General features: G+C 49.6%; 1 protein-coding gene across 6 annotated transcripts in view; it reads right to left on the bottom strand.

Annotated features, from left to right (window-relative positions):
- Window positions 1-17,566, bottom strand: part of KCND3 (potassium voltage-gated channel subfamily D member 3) — a 222,176-nt gene that overhangs the window by 15,987 nt on the left and 188,623 nt on the right. For all 6 annotated transcript variants that reach the window (XM_019018649.3, XM_055354838.2, XM_004026346.4 and 3 more), the window contains exon 3: window positions 599-761. In XM_019018649.3, the coding sequence (XP_018874194.1) occupies window positions 599-761 (163 nt within the window). The remainder of the gene's footprint in view (window positions 1-598; window positions 762-17,566) is intronic.

Raw genomic sequence — 17,566 nt, 5'->3', positions numbered from 1 at the left:
TTCAGCAGTGTGTATTGAACATAATCTAAAACTTTCCCCAGGACTGATGGTTAGTCTCCTGATCACCAACTGCAGTTGACTTCAGTGCCTTTGCCCTATGATATATTGGAAATTCCTAAAGCCTGTTGTGCCATTTGTCCCTGAACTCAACGGCCTCAGGATGCTCTCCTTTCACAGTATTTATTTTTCCTTTCAACAAATTTATTTTTGCCACTGGATTTTGTATAGGCTTTTATAGGATATTAAAAAGAGATTATGTTTCCTAGTAAGCTCTTGGCTGGGAGAGGGAGGAGTGCGGGGATGGCTGAGTGGCAGCTGCTGAGGGAGTGGAGGTGGAGCCAGGAGCCAAGGAAATTGCCAAAAAATGTCCAAAGGGGGATAATCAGCTTACAGATAATTGAGGGTTCAGTGCCTTTTGGAACTGACTGGGGCTGGAATTCAGGAGACCGGTGAGCAGGAAGGGACCGAAGCTACCTTACCTTGCAAAGCCAGAGGCCATCTGTGCAGTAATCCTCTGAGGAGCTCTAGTCCTGGCTCCCTGACTGGTGCTCCCCCGCATCCTTTACACTGCCCCCGCTTCCCTGCATCTGAGGCTTACCTTTTGTGCCCTGCGTTTATCAGCTCTCTGATTCTGGTGGTAAATCCGGCTAAAGTTGGAAACAATCACAGGGACTGGCAGGGCAATGACCAGGACGCCACTCAAGGAGCAGATGGAGCCGAAGATCTTCCCTGCAATCGTCTTAGGCACCATGTCTCCGTATCTGAGAGAGGGAGAGAAACAGGGTGTAAGGGAGAGAGGGCCATTTGGGAAACAAGGCAGGCTTCCCTGCCAATCATTCACCTGTTTATTCATTCATTCATTCAGCAATTGCTTAGAGTATCTACTATGTGCCAGGTACTGTGACATGGACCTGGGGGTGAACAAGAGAGACAAGATCCTTACGTGCAGGGAGCCAACATCCTAACAAGACCGTAAACAATTAAGTGAATACATAAAAATATCGTGTCTTGATTGGTTCTACGAAGAGACTAGAGAGAGGTGCTGCATCAGGTGGTGGGAGTCTGGTCAGGAAAGGCCTCTCTGAGGAGCTAACATTTAAGCTGAGAGCTGAATGTAAAGGAGCCAGCCATGTAAAACACCTGGGGACAAGTGTGTGTGGTAGAGGAAACAGCAAGTACAAAGGCCTTGAAGTAGCAGGAAGGAGTTTGGCCTGATCTAGGAATTGTCAAAGGGTCAGCAGGACTGGACACCACAAGAGGAGGGTAAGGCAGGCAGGGGCCAGATCACGCAGCATCTGACGGGCCATGGGGAGGAATATGGGTTTATCCCATTCAGTGAGGCGCCATGAGGAGTTTTAAGCAAAAGAGTAACAGAATCTCATTTATGATGATAAAAACAAATAACAAACTCACCTATTCATGTGGATTTATAATTTACAAAGCACTTCTACATATTTACCTCACATAAGCCCCATGAACCCTGTGAACTTTGTATTCTTATCCCCATTGTACAGATGCAGGAACTGAGGCTGAGATAATCACATGGACTGCTCTCATTTGCTCATCTGGTATTAAAAGCCACTCTTCTTGCTTTTGTCTATTTTCCAGTAGCCATAGCATCTCAGAGGAGGACCATGAGCTCTGAAGCTCAGCCCCTTAAAGCTGTGAAGCCACTTTGGAACTGTGCTGGCTCCTCTCAGAGCTTGGAGAAACTCTTTTAAGTACTTCACACCCTAGCAGCTGCCCTCTGGGACCAGGTTGGCCTGGATCCTACTCAGTCTTGGGCATGCAGGCCAGAGCCTCTGTCCCTCCAATCAATAAGATGCTTTCCACAGTGGTTAAGTGTTTAGTCTTCTCTTTATTGAGATAATTGAAAGGCCTTATTAAGCAAAGAGCTGTGATTACTCCTTCGGCTAAAGCCAGAAACACCATCTCCCCTGCCTCTGTGCCCTCTGGGTGTCTGGAGCAGAAACAAGCTTAGGATGACCAGGAATTGTTTCTGCTAAAATAGGCTCAAAGTCATCTGTCCTGAGGAAACCACGGGGCTTGGGTTTCCAGAGAGGATGTGGAAGGGGATGGGGCAAGCTATTTCAGAAGTATGAACACCCAAGAACTTGGTGGAGGACATGGCAGAGGTAGACAGGTATTCGGTGAATGAATGAATGATCTCACTTAAGCCTCTCAATTCCCTGTGAAGTAGGCTCCTGTTTTGAGACTGTCTTCTTTCCCCTTCAGTGTTCATGCCCTTTGCCCTGGCTCAAGATTTCCTGGACGTGCACTAGCATTAAGGCCTGTGCTAGAGCCTTCTAGATCTTTGCAGCTAGGGTTGTCTCCTCTGCCGTGGTACTCAGGAGAGGCCTCCAGGGAAGTGGTTGAGAACATGGATTCTGAATTTAGATAATGTGGGTTCAAGACTCACCCTGCTCCATAAAATAACTGTATGATCTTGGGGTAATGTTACTCTGGGCCTTAGTTTCGTTGTCTGTAAAATGAAGATAATAACAGTAACCTAGATCATAATCCTATTGTGACATATACAGCTCCACAAACAATAGATACTATTACTTTTAGCTAGGCATTCTGAAAACCACAGTTTCTGTTGATAGGAAACTCTAAAAACACAGTTGGTTGTCCCAAGTTCAAATAGCCCCATTGATGAAGAAAAAGTGGCTGCCTCTGAGATATATCACCTTAGCTGGGATTTTCAGATGACACAACTGAAAGGGGGCCTGTGGGCACAGGGCTGTGGATGAAAATAAAGCATGGCAGGAGTGCAGAAGAACAATGCCAGGAAGGCTGCATTTCAGAGTGACCAAGGCTGATGAGGAATGCTAAGGACAACAGAAAGATTGCTTCATCCATATGAAGAAAGAGGGAGAAGGGAAGCCATGCCTCCTGCTGGGGCAGATGGTCTGCTAGTGACAGATGACAGGGAGAAAGCCGAACAATCCACTCCCAGGCGTCCTCTGCCTTCTCCACCGGGAATAAGGAGCTGCATCTTGGAGAGGCTGGAACAAATGCCAAAAAGAAGGATCCAGAGCTTAAAGTAGGAGACGGGAGAGCAGGCAAGTGTCCAGCTGAAGTCAGTAAATTTACATCACAGGCCCACATGAATCCCACCCGGGAGACAGGAGGAATGTGCAGATGGGGTTGCAGAACCACTGCCCTGGATCTTTGAGAAATCATGGTGCAGCAGAAAATTACCAAGAGACTAGAGATGGAGAACGGCTGTATTGAATTTTTAAAGAAGGCAAAAGGAGGTCTGAGAAACCACAGACCAATAGGCTTGGTATCCATAAATTGTGCCATCAAATTGCTGGCAGAATTCGAGAGCAGATTATTAAATAGACAGCTTGTGAATACTTGGAAAATAAGCTGTATTGGTTCACTAGGCACACATCTTGCCAAATTAACCTTATTTCTTGTTTTGACAGTGAGGTTAACTGGTTGGTAGATCAGGAGACTGCTCCAGACGTACTGCATCATGATTTTAACAAGATGTGTTCTTGTCCCAGTTCTTTATACCCTTGACAAGCTGGAGGAGTGTGGTGTGGATAGCAGTGTGGTTAGCAGGGTTTGCACAACCATCTCCAGTCTTCTGGCACTTCTCAGTTACCAACTGTGGTCCTATGCCAGCAAAGGAAGTTCATGGTTTTCATGTTAAAATGTCTCATTTAATGAAAAACTAAATAAGTAAATGAAATAAAGAATGGATCTCAAGTTAGGTCTCCAGTGGTATGTTCCAGAATTTTTCAACAACTTATAAAAGCCAGAGGGAGGCAGCATGGCCTAATAATTAAGAGAGGACACTGGAGTCCAACCTAGGTTTGAACCCTAGCTTACATTAGTTACCAACTAGTTAAGTGACCCTGGGGCATTTATTTAACCTGAGCCTCTATCACTTATAAAATGGGTTTTATATCCCCAGGGTTGTTGCGATAATTAATGAGATAATTCAAAAGAAACACTTAATTCAGTGTTTGAATAACTGTAAATTGTCTAGAATTAGCCAGTGTAGTGGGCACCTATTTTGTCTGCTGACACCCCAATAGGAACTGTGTCCCTCTTTCCCATGATGATGTAAACTGTCCAGATAAGCTGCCATATTTCCCATGCCTCGATGCCCACTTGCCACAGCTGGTGAGTTCAAAATAGGGCATCTCACCCAAGCTGAACCAATGACTTCCTTTCCTGGATTTATTTTTTAAAAGCTTTACTGAGACACAATTTACATACCATAAAATCCAACCATTTAAATTGTGCATTTCAATGGTTTTTAATGTATTTAGAGAGTTGCGCTCACATCACCGCAGTTTAATTTTAGAGCACTTCATAACCCCTAAAAGAAATGTGTACCCATTAGCAGTCAGTGACCATTCCACACCCCACCTCTCAGACTTAGGCAACCATGAATCTACTTTCTGTCTCTATAGATGTCCCCGTTTTGGACAATTCATGTGAATGGAACCATATATGTGGCTTTTCATGTCTGACTTCTTTCACTGAATGTGTTCTCAAGGTTCACCCATGTTGTAGAATGTATCAGTACTCCATTCCTTTTTATGGCTGAATAACATTCCACTGTCTGGGTAGACCACATTTTGTTAATTCACTCATCAGTTGATGACATTTGGGTTGTTCCCACATTTGAGTTATTCTGAATAATGCTGCTATGAACATTTGTGTACAAGTTTTTGTGTGGACACGTTTTCATTTCTCTAGGAGTCATACGGTAACTATGTTGAATAGTTTGAGGAACTGCCAAAATGTTTTCCAAAGTGGGGGTGCCATTTTACATTCCCACCAGCAATGAATGAGGGGTCCAATTTCTCCTTATCTGAGACAACATTTGTTATTGTCCGTCTTTTTATAGCTATCCTGGTGGGTGTTATCTCATTGTGGTTTTGATTTGGATTTCTCTGATGGCTGATGATGTTGAACATCTTTTCCCCTTCCTTGGACTTTTATGTTAGGGACCAGATCAGTCTCTTTCAAAGAAGCCGATGCTGCAACAAGCAAAGCTCTGGAGCTGTTGGCAGCCATGCTGTCTGCCATGGGGAAAAGCGGGATTGCAGTTGGGGAGGAAGAAGGCTGGCACTAGCAGGAGATGCGTGATGGACAAGACAGTGATGGAGCTGGAGTTCCTGTTCTAATTCTTACCGAGGACCAGCTGTACCCCCGACTTTCCTGTCGCTTAGCTGTTCCATCCTTCCTTTGACTCTGCTCACTAACAAATTACTGTTTTTGTTTAACCTTTTTTCATTTAGATCCTGTGGTAGTGATGGTGATGAGGCTGCTACTGGTGATTGTTTGAAAGTAAGTTCCTCACATTTCTAAATGACAGAGCTACTATGAATTGAGGTCTTTAGGAGTCAAAAGGATTTTAACAGGTTGTAATCATGGGTGAAACCAACCAGATTAATTTTAACAAAGATAAATGAGAACACCAGCATTTTTATTCAAATAATCAATGACGTATAGCTGATGGGAAAGACCTGGCTTAAAAAGAGTCTCTGTTAAAAATCACCAGGGAATTTAACTTCAACATCATCCACCAGTATAAAGAGGCTGTTAAAAACCTAATGCCATCCTTGGCTGGATTGATGGGAGTGCAGTGTCTGGAAAAAGGGAGTGGGTGTCGTACTCTGCTCCTAGATGCAGACCATTTCTAGGCTGCTGTGTCGAGTTCCAGGCACTATATAGTCTATAGGACACTGATTAACTGGATCATGTCTAGAGAAGGGAGGCTGGGATGGTGAACTGTCTGGAATTCCTCTCAAGGAAATCAAAGGAATGGGGACGTTTGGCCCGAAGAAGAGGAGTTGGGGAATGTAAGAATGGAAAGGAACAATGTACCAGAGCCTGTGCTAGCAACTTATCTGCATTAGTGGGTCTCACAGTAACCCACCCTATCAGGTAGGGTTAACCCATGTTAGGGATGAGGAGGGAAAGTCCAGAGAGGACAGGAACTTGTTCAAGGTCACTCAGGTAGTCAGAGGCAGAACTAGTGGGGTTAGAGCGGAGATGTTTTCATGCCCCTGCTCTTTCTGTCATATCCTGCTCCTCCCAGGGTCAGGGAAGGACGGAAGGGGAAGTGAGGGTGGGGCTAGAGAGAGGATGGCTGTGGAAAAGGGCTGTGAGGAGTCAGCGGGAACTTAGCCCCTTCTCTCCACCTCCGCTCAGTAGCAGCAGCACAGCACAGTGGTTAAAAGTGTGGTCTCTGAGTGTCAGACTACCCAGGGCAAATCCTGGCTCTGCCTCTTGTTAGCTGGGTGACTTTGGCCATGATACTTAAATCCTCTGTCTTCAGTTTCCTGGCGTTGATCAATTAATAGTACCTACGTCACAGGGTTGTTGTGAGGGATTGCATGAGTTACTTTTTGTGAAAGCTCAACCTGGCATATAGGAAGAGCTTTATTTATAAGTGTTTATTAAATAAACCCAGGGCCCAGACCATCATACTTTCTAAACTGGACTTCTGCAAAAGTCTCTTAACCAGAATTAATTCTCACTTCTACTTTTGTTCCCTTTATATATATAAAATTATATATATTATAATTATAGATATGTAATTATATATTATTTTATATATAAAATAATACCGATTTTTGAGCTCAAGTGATCCTCCCACCTCAGCCTCCTGAGTAGCAAGGACTGCACGTGGTTGCCACCATGCCCAGCTGATTTTTTATTTTTTGTAGAGGTGGGTTTCACTATGTTGCCCAGGCTGGTCTAGAATTCCTGCCCTCAAGTGATCCTTCTATCTTGGCCTCTCAAAGCACTGGGATTGCAGGTGTGAGCAATCACACCCAGCCAGAAGCATATTCTTTTTTTTTCTTTTTTGAGACAGAGTCTCACTCTGTTGTCCAGGCTGGAGTGCAGCGGTGCGATCTCGGCTCACTGCAACCTCTGCCTCCTGGGTTCATGCCATTCTCCTGCCTCAGCCTCCCAAGTAGCTGGGACTACAGGAGTCCATCACCACGCCTGGCTAATTTTTTGTATTTTTTTAGTAGAGATGGGGTTTCACTGTATTAGTCAGGATGGTCTCGATCTCCTGACCTCATGATCTGCCCGCCTCAGCCTCCCAAAGTGCTGGGATTACAGGCGTGAGCCACCGCGCCCGGCCAGAAGCATATTCTTAAAATGCAAATCAAAGCATGTCATTTCCCCTGCTCAAAGCACTTCAATAAATGTTTGTTGAATGTATGAGTTAATGAATAAGTTAATTCAATGTTGTTGCAAAGACTACATGCCTATTACACAGTAAACACTCATTAAATGGCAGCTAATTATGAGTGTAATGACCGTGGTGTGCAGGGCCCTTTATCCCATGGTCCCTCCTGGGGCCCACCTGGGCAGAAGACTGAAGTAGGGGAGCTAATGTTGATTCTCTAAGTCCTAATGGCATTTATGGCCTATTTTCTCTGTGGAATTTTGAAGAAAGAAAGGGTAAGAAAAGAAAAAACAGAAACAGTCATGGCTTAGAAAAAAAAAATTTAAACCCAAAGCGTTATTTCCTTTTTGTCTTCCTCTACTCATGCAAATAACGACTCTCCTCTTCTCTCTACCCTGGCTTTGTGGGTAGGGATAGTAAGGGACGAGAAAGCCCTTCCTGGAGGTGACATCCCAGGTACAGGTGAGCTGTGGTGCCCAGCCCAGAGTTAGGACTCACACTCAAACCCTATATGGGGCCAGTGTGGAGGCAGCTGTCTGCCCTGAGCAGGTGGGGCTCAGGGACTCTGCTTTGGTTGCTCTCTCTCTCCCAGCACATCCTCGGTAATCCACAGTAATGTCTGGACTGAGGCAAAAGCAAGGAAGCTTAACCTCCTAATATGGAAGGCTAATTAATTTGTATTAGGGCTTAGGGATAATTAAACTTTTTATCTGAACTTAAGCTGCACAAACCACCTGACTTGTACAATTAATTGCTCCCTTCATTTCTTCCTCCAGGTGCCAAGAGATAAGTGCAAGCCAAGCTCCCCCATCCAGTTTTGCCTGCCTCTCAGGTGGGGGCACGGCTGCCTGTGTGGTGGGGAGTCCATTCTTTACTGGAGACCAGGGCACTGGCCGGTTAGGGCCCAGCTGCTGGGAGCTCAACCAGGGAGACACATCCTCAATGAGTTTCTGCAAGGATGATGTCTCAGCCTCACTGCCACACCCACTGCTGCACCTATCTTCTCCACTGGGATGCCCCTGAACTTGGCTTCCTAGAGCCTCAGTGTTGGGGATGGGGATGGGGCACAGAAGCTGTCCTGTTGGGTGGGACCAGGGTGAGGAGAGTTCTTAGAGCAGACTGGGCCACCATAGTGTGTTCCAGGGACTCAGACCTCTGTGGCTTCCTCCTTGTCCAGGGGCAAAAGACAACAGTAGACCATCATGGAAGACACCAAAAATACCAGCCAGGGCTGAGTTCATCCTGTGACAAACACCTGTGCAGCCTCTTTTCATGTCCAAATCCCCTCCCATGAGTAGACACTATTATTATCCCCATTTTACAGATGAGGAAACTGAGGCACAGAGTGGTAAGTAATATGCCCAAGGTCACTTGGCTAGCCAGCTGCAGAACTGGGGCACAGACCAGGTCCCTTTGATTCCAAAGTCTAAGCATAGCTCCTAGTTATCTGGCCCAAAGCTGTGGTTTCTGGGGAGCCAACATGGAAGGCAGCAGTCCTGGTAGAGAGCAAGGGAGGAGAACACTTCAGAGGCGACCAGATCTAGGGCATCAGCCTAGCCACAATTCTACAAAAACACTTTAGCCCTATGCTGTCAAGTCTCAAGGTGGGAGACTTGGGAAATGAAATGAAACCCCATATCACCTCTCCTTTCTACCACATGCACCCCCTACCCCCAACACACACCTCTGCTCGTGTCTCTGCAGCTGGGCACTCTCCTTGGCTCACCTGCAAAGTGAGCCTCAGCAGTGAGCCAGGAACCAAAAAGATAGGATGGCTTTTAGGAATCTTGAAGTTCCTCTGAAGACACCACCTGGGGGTGGACCCAGACGGGACAGATGAGGCTCAGAGCAAGGTAATCTAATAATAATCACAGTGGCAATTCAGTAATAATTTATTTTTATTTAGCATAAGTATGGGCCATTTAATTATCATAACCTTACAAGGTACTATTAGCCCCATTTTTGAGATTAGGAAACTGAAGCTCAGAGAAGTTAAGTAACGTGCTCAAGATCATCGGCTCATTCAAGCCAGTGCTCCACATCAGGCTTGTCTGACTTCAGAGCATTCTGCTTTCTCGCTGGAGGAGGAGAGGAATGAGCTGAAGACCTGGCTAATCCACATGAGAAAGAACAGCCTCTTTGTGACAGAACGATTTATAATCCTTTGGGTATTTATCCAGTAATGGGATTACTGGGTCGAATGGTATTTCTGTTTTTAGGTCTTTGAGGAATTGCCACACTGTCTTCCACAATGGTTGAACTAATTTACACTCCCACCAACAGTGTATAAGTGTTCCTTTTTCTCCGCAACCTCACCAGCATCTGTTATTTTCTGACTTTTTAATAATAGCCATTCTAACTGGTGTGAGCTGGTATCTCACTGAGATTTTGATTTATATTTCTCTAATGATCAGTGGTGTTGAACTTTTTTTCCTATGATTGTTGGCCGCATGTATTTCTTTTGAAAAGTGTCTGTTCATGTCCTTTGCCCACTTTTTAATGGGGTTATTCGCTTTTTTGCTTGTTGACTTGTTTAAGTTCCTTATAGATGCTAGATATTAAACCTTTGTCGGACTGCATAGTTTGCAAACATTTTTTTCCCATTCTGTAGGTTGTCTGTTCACTCTGTTGGCAGTTTCTTTTGCTGTGTAGAAGCTCTTTAGTGTAATTAGATCCCATTCGTCAATTTTTGCTTTCATTGCAATTACTTTCGGCATCTTTGTCATGAAATCTTTGCTTGTTCCTGTGTCCAGAGTGGTATTGCCTAGGTTGTCTTCCACATCATAAAGACACATGCATGTGAATGTTCATTGCAGCACTATTCACAATAGCAAAGACATGGAATCAACCTAAATGCCTATCAATGGTAGACTAGACAAAAAAAAAATGTGGCACATATACATCATGGAATACTATACAGCCATAAAAAAGAATAAGACCATGTCCTTTGCAGGAACATGGATGGACCTGGAGGCCATTTTCCTTAGCAAACTAAGTCAGGAAGAGAAAACCAAATACTGCCTGTTCTCACTTTTAAGTGGGAACTAAATGATGAGAACAGATGGACACATAGAGGGGAAGAGCACACACTGGGACCTATTGGAGGGTGGAGGAGGGAGAGGATCAGGAAAAATAGCTAATGAGTACTAGGCTTAATACCTGGGTGACACAAGTTTACAAACCTGCACTTGTACCCCTGAACTTAAAGTTAAATAAAAAACAAAAGAACAGGCTTGAGACAATGGAGAAACTTTCAAAGTGGCATGAACCCAGAAACCCTGCTGGGAGGTTCTCTGGGAGATGTTTCCTAAGCTCTGCCAGCAAAGAGTCCTGCGAAAGGGGGTGGGCGACCCTTCCAGATCATTGCTGTGGTTTGCTCTGGCTTGTAGAGTCACAGCCAGTCACAGCGGCAGGCTCCTGGCCAAGATCACTTTACCACTGTTGGCCTGTGGCAATAATCTTGTCTTGCCACCTCAATGGCTGTGCTGGGTGACAGAGCTGTTCTTCTAAACCAGTGGTTCTCAAACTTTAGTGTGCATCAGAATTGCCTGGAAGGCTCGATAAAACATAGATTGCTGGGCCCCAATCTCAGATTTCTGATCCTGTAGCTCTGGAGTGAGATGTGAGAATCTGCATTCTAAGTTCCTAGGCATCACTGATGTTGGTGATCTGGGGACCACTGCTTTAAATCATCCTCTTTCCATAGGTCACAGATCTGTAGACTCATAGCATGTCAGCGGAAAGGGGTCATGGTAACCAGCTTCAGACCAGTCATGCGTACATGAGGAAACAGACAAAGTCAGACATCGGGTGGGAGATCCTGCCTGTTCATCCAGAGGGATTCCCTGCGCACTGTCTACTCCACCTACCCATAGCCCCTTGCACTGGCCAGTACTTTTCCCCCCATCCTCCTGGATTGATGAACTCATCAAACATCTGCTGGGTGTTTGTTAGGACTGGGAATACAAAGCTAAGTAGACAGGTATGTCCTCTGCCCTCAAGGAGCTTATGATGTTTATAGGGAAGACAGACAAATAAATCCTGATGATGGTCCAATGTCACAACACTACAAGAAGGATGTATGCAGGGTCCTGTGTGAGCACAAAGGAGGGGCCTCTAAATCAAACTGGAGGGTGGTCAGAGGATCTCTTGGAGGCAGCAGCACAGGCTGACTTCTGAGCTGTGAAGGAAGAACTATGAGAAATTACTGGCTGGAGTAAAGGGTAGGTGGGAGATGAAGCTGGAGGGGTAGTCACATGAAGATTCTTCTGGGTTAATCCAGGAATTTGAACTTCTTCCTGAAATCAGCAGATTTCCAGTGAAGGATTTTAAATGATATGAAAAAATATTCATCTTTGAAAGATCACCTTGAAAGCAGTATGGTGGATGGATTGGATGGGGATGAAAGTAGAGACAGGGAAACCAGTTAGCAGGCTACTGCATCAGTCCAGGCAGGAAAGGCCTGAGCCAAGGCAATGACACTGGGGATGGGAAAGAGAGGACATATAGGTACTTATTGTACCTATCTGTCCTTTTCTGTTGGGCTTAGTAACTGACTCACTGTGAGGGTGGAGGGGAGAATCTTAGGGTGAGGCTCAGGCTTGGGAAGTGGGGCAGCCCCTTCCATCTCTAGCCAAGCTCCCACCCTTCCCTTCCTTCTATTGTCACATGCTCCTGCCACACTGTGTGCATCTGTGCTCCCATATGCACTGGGCTCCTCCATGACTCCAAGCTTCTACCCAGGCCTTTCTCTCAGCTGAGAATGGCCCTCTCTCTCTCTCTTTGCTAGGTAACTCAGACTCATCTTTCCAGATGCTGTTCAAATGTCACCTCCCTGGGCTTTCCCTGACTTCCCCAGGCACAGTATTACCTATTACTGTCTTTCCACCTTGGTTGGAGCACTTACTCCTTTATGCCCTTACATACCTCCCCAAAATGTCTATTTCCCCTATTGAAATAAGAGCAATCTGAGGACAGGGCTTTCTATCTCTGGATCCCTGGTGCCTGACATGCTGCACGATGCCAAGTAGGGACTCAATTGTTCATGAGTGAATGAGAAGGAAAGCAATCCCCCTGGTGTGTGTTCCATGGACTGGACTGGCTCCTGGGATGGACTTCTTGAATCAAACTGCAAGCTCCAGGAGAAGAGAGGCTGTATCCTTGGTACCTAGAACCATGCCTGGCACAGGATGGGCACTCAAGACATCTGTTGAATGAGTGAATGAATTATGAAAAGATTATCAGTGGAACTGCTGACTCGGCTTACTGGATCATCAGAGGGCCTTTCTGCTGCAAAACACTTTTATCCTGAATAAAGTATACTTTTTGATGCATTGTATGATTCACTTGAAGTAGGGGAATCTATCTCACCTCCAATAAAAAGGAACAAATCTAAGGCCACATCACAGCTGGGAGGAGTCAGCAGTAAGCAGAGGGAGGAACATTTGCTTTGAGGTATACACCAACCGTAACCAGGTGATCCCTGATTTGTCACTGGGAGATGGAACCCTGGGCTAAAAGCAAACAGAGAGAGCTTTAAGTTGGGCCTTGAAATGGGCTGAAGTCATCCCAAGATGGTAGTACTACCTGACTTATGAGCAAACCATATTTAAATCCTGTCCAGAGGTAAACATTCTTAACCTAGGGCTTCAGGATTCCCATAGATTAAGATCAAGTAAAATAAATCATAAGAAAGCAAGCAACCAAGAGTGACTCAACCAAACAAACAAGCAATAGATTTAGAACCTCCCCAAAAACTTCAGATACTAGAATTGATAGATACAGAACAGTCATGTATGAAATGTTTTCTAAAAATAAAGCATAAAATCACAAAGATTAGCAAGCAACAGAACACTATCAGGAATCACAATGCAGATGTGAAAAAGAAACAAATGGAGTTTCTAGAAGTGAAAGAGTTAAATGTTAAAATTATTACTGAGTATAATGCCTTAAACCAACTGGTTATTCTTATTGGGCATCTTCTAAAGTGGATGTCCTCTTCCCAACCTAATTCTTGGGAACCCTCCTGTTGTCACTTGGCCCAAGAAGTTCTTGTACCTGAGTCTATTCCTATTATGACAAGAAGGAGGGCAATAAAGACCAGAGAGCTGCCTGCACCAGCCCTGTCACCAAAAGAGGTGATCACTGTAGCCCATCGCAGAGTGCAATGAAGTCTGGTTCTTGTAGAGATGTAATTCCTTTAGCCTGCACAGCTCCTAGGAAAAACACACTGACACGGATGAATACAGAGAGTGTGAGCAGACTGCAAACCAGTGTTAAAACGAGACGGAGGAAGAATGGGAACTTTGGTAAAAGAAGTGAAATGGAAACAGGGATGAGACGAAAATTGATCTCCATCTCCCTCTCCCTCTCCCTCTCCCTCTCCCCACGGTCTCCCTCTCCCTCTCTTTCCACGGTCTCCCTCTGATGCCGAGCCGAAGCTGGACGGTACTGCTGCCATCTCAGCTCACTGTAACCTCCCTGCCTGATTCTCCTGCCTCAGGAGGCGCGATTGCAGGCACGCGCCGCCACGCCTGACTGGTTTTCGTATTTTTTTGGTGGAGACAGGGTTTCGCTGTGTTGGCCGGGCTGGTCTCCAGCTCCTAACGGCGAGTGATCTGCCAGCCTCAGCCTCCCGAAGTGCCGGGATTGCAGACGGAGTCTCGTTCACTCAGTGCTCAAAGGTGCCCAGGCTGGAGTGCAGTGGCGTGATCTCGGCTTGCTACAACCTCCACCTCCCAGCCGCCTGCCTTGGCCTCCCAAAGTGCCGAGATTGCAGCCTCTGCCCGGCCGCCACCCCGTCTGGGAAGTGAGGAGCGTCTCCACCTGGCCGCCCATCGTCTGGGATGTGAGGAGCCCCTCTGCCGGGCTGCCCAGTCTGGAAAGTGAGGAGCGTCTCTGCCCGGCCGCCATCCCATCTAGGAAGCGAGGAGCGCCTCTTCCCGGCCGCCATCCCATCTGGGAAGTGAGGAGCGTCTCTGCCCGGCCGCCCATCGTCTGAGATGTGGGGAGCACCTCTGCCCTGCCGCCCCGTCCGGGATGTGAGGAGCGTCTCTGCCCGGCCGCCCCGTCTGAGAAGTGAGGAGACCCTCTGCCTGGCAACCGCCCCGTCTGAGAAGTGAGGAGCCCCTCCGCCCGGCCAGCCGCCCCGTCTGGGAGGGAGGTGGGGGGGTCAGCCCCCGGCCCGGCCAGCCGCCCCGTCTGGGAGGGAGGTGGGGGGATCAGCCCCCCGCCCGGCCAGCCGCCCCGTCTGGGAGGGAGGTGGGGGGATCAGCCCCCTGCCCGGCCAGCCGCCCTGTCCGGGAGGTGAGGGGCGCCTCTGCCCGGCCGCCCCTACTGGGAAGTGAGGAGCCCCCCGGCCCGGCCAGCCGCCCCGTCCGGAAGGGAGGTGAGGAGGTCAGCCCCCCGCCCGGCCAGCCGCCCCGTCCGGGAGGGAGGTGGGGGGGTCAGCCCCCCGCCCGGCCAGCCGCCCCGTCCGGGAGGGAGGTGGGGGGATCAGCCCCCCGCCCGGCCAGCCGCCCCATCCGGAAGGGAGGTGGGGAGGTCAGCCCCCCGCCCGGCCAGCCGCCCCGTCCGGGAGGGAGGTGGGGGGGTCAGCCCCCCGCCCGGCCAGCCGCCCCGTCCGGGAGGGAGGTGGGGGGGTCAGCCCCCCGCCCGGCCAGCCGCCCCGTCTGGGAGGGAGGTGGGGGGGTCAGCCCCCCGCCCGGCCAGCCGCTCTGTCCGGGAGGTGAGGGGCGCCTCTGCCCAGCCGCCCCTACTGGGAAGTGAGGAGCCCCTCTGCCCGGCCAGCCGCCCCGTCCGGGAGGGAGGTGGGGGGATCAGCCCCCCGCCCGGCCAGCCACCCCGTCCGGGAGGGAGGTGGGGGGTCAGCCCCCCGCCCGGCCAGCCGCCCCGTCTGGGAGGGAGGTGGGGGGGTCAGCCCCCGGCCCGGCCAGCCGCCCCGTCTGGGAGGGAGGTGGGGGGATCAGCCCCCCGCCCGGCCAGCCGCCCCGTCTGGGAGGGAGGTGGGGGGATCAGCCCCCTGCCCGGCCAGCCGCCCTGTCCGGGAGGTGAGGGGCGCCTCTGCCCGGCCGCCCCTACTGGGAAGTGAGGAGCCCCCGGCCCGGCCAGCCGCCCCGTCCGGAAGGGAGGTGAGGAGGTCAGCCCCCCGCCCGGCCAGCCGCCCCGTCCGGGAGGGAGGTGGGGGGGTCAGCCCCCCGCCCGGCCAGCCGCCCCGTCCGGGAGGGAGGTGGGGGGGTCAGCCCCCCGCCCGGCCAGCCGCCCCGTCCGGGAGGGAGGTGGGGAGGTCAGCCCCCCGCCCGGCCAGCCGCCCCGTCTGGGAGGGAGGTGGGGGGGTCAGCCCCCCGCCCGGCCAGCCGCTCTGTCCGGGAGGTGAGGGGCGCCTCTGCCCAGCCGCCCCTACTGGGAAGTGAGGAGCCCCTCTGCCCGGCCAGCCGCCCCGTCCGGGAGGGAGGTGGGGGGATCAGCCCCCCGCCCGGCCAGCCACCCCGTCCGGGAGGGAGGTGGGGGGTCAGCCCCCCGCCCGGCCAGCCGCCCCGTCTGGGAGGGAGGTGGGGGGGTCAGCACCCCGCCTGGCCAGCCGCCCCGTCGGGGAGGGAGGTGGGGGTGTCAGCCCCCCGCCCGGCCAGCCGCCCTGTCTGGGAGGGAGGTGGGGGGGGTCAGCCCCCCGCCTGGCCAGCCGCCCCATCCGGGAGGTGAGGGGCGCCTCTGCCCGGCCGCCCCTACTGGGAAGTGAGGAGCCCCTCTGCCTGGCCAGCCGCCCCGTCCAGGAGGGAGGTGGGGGGGTGGTCAGCCCCCTGCCCGGCCAGCCGCCCCATCCGGGAGGTGAGGGGCGCCTCTGCCCGGCCGCCCCTACTGGGAAGTGAGGAGCCCCTCTGCCCAGCCACCACCCCATCTGGGAGGTGTACCCAACAGCTCATTGAGAACGGGCCATGATGACAATGGCGCTTTTGTGGAATAGAAAGGGGGGAAAGGTGGGGAAAAGATTGAGAAATCGGATGGTTGCCGTGTCTGTGTAGAAAGAGGTAGACATGGGAGACTTTTCATTTTGTTCTGTACTAAGAAAAAATTCTTCTGCCTTGGGATCCTGTTGATCTGTTACCTTACCCCCAACCCTGTGCTCTCTGAAACATGTGCTGTATCCACTCAGGGTTGAATGGATTAAGGGCGGTGCAAGATGTGCTTTGTTAAACAGATGCTTGAAGGCAGCATGCTCATTAAGAGCCATCACCGCTCCCTAATCTCAAGTACCCAGGGACACAAACACTGCGGAAGGCCGCAGGGTACTCTGCCTAGGAAAACCAGAGAACTTTGTTCACTTGTTTATCTGCTGACCTTCCCTCCACTATTGTCCTGTAACCCTGCCAAATCCCCCTCTGCGAGAAACACCCAAGAACAATCAATAAAAAATTAAAAAAAAAAAAATAGCTTTTATCCAAAAGATAGGCAATAATGAATGCTGGTGAGCATGTGGAGAAAGAGGAACCCTTCTATACTGTTGGTGGAAATGTAAATTAGTACAACCACTGTGGAGAACAGTATGAAGATGCCTCAAAAAACGAAAAACAGAGGTACCATACCAGCTATCCCACTGCTAGGTATATACCTGAAAGAAAGGAAATCAGTATATGGAAGGAATACCTGCACTCCCATGTTCATTGCAGCACTATTCACAATAGTCAAGATACAGAATCAACCGAAGTGCCCATCAGTGGATGAATGCATAAAGAAATATGGTACGTGTGCATAATAAAATATTATTTGGCCATTCAAAAAAAAAAAAAAAAAAAACGAGACGGAGATGGAAGAGCAAATGCTAGCCAGCCACCTGTGGGATAAAAACCAGGAAAGGAGATGTCATCAACTTCACTACTGGTCTCCTGTCAATAGGAAGATACTAAAATGAAAATTGGGATTTGGTTATTTGTGGTGATGCTTCCTAAATGTCCAGTCAGTTGTTCCCTGCCCTATGGATGCATTGGCTCAGAGTGTGGTCTACAAGGACATTTGTACTTTGGAGGGGAAAAGTAGAAGGGCTGAAGCTCAAGAGGCTGTGAAGCCACTTGCCCCCTGCCTAGTGATAAGCCAGCCCCTCAGCTCTGGAGAGAGCACACGCCCTGACCTGGGGCATCCCTGGTTGGGGCTGGGAGCCATGCTGGCAGGTCGAAAGCCCAAGCCCAATTATGAGAGGCATGCTTTTACAGAGACTTGGCCTTGCTCAGTCCATTCTTCCCAATCTCAGATCCCAGGAAACTTCTCATTTATCTCTCCAGGCCTTGGGAGTCAGGATTCACAAGAAAGAGACATGAGGAGCAGCACATGTGTCTGGTCAAGCGGTGGAGCCCTTGTCCCTCAGGCCTGTACCATCTGTTTCTCTTTCTCCGTATGTTCACA

Source organism: Gorilla gorilla, chromosome 1 (assembly GCF_029281585.2).
Source record: "Gorilla gorilla gorilla isolate KB3781 chromosome 1, NHGRI_mGorGor1-v2.1_pri, whole genome shotgun sequence".
NCBI lineage: Eukaryota > Metazoa > Chordata > Mammalia > Primates > Hominidae > Gorilla > Gorilla gorilla.
Note: the sequence above shows the minus strand (reverse complement) of the source record. Positions and strands in the feature narration are given on the sequence as shown.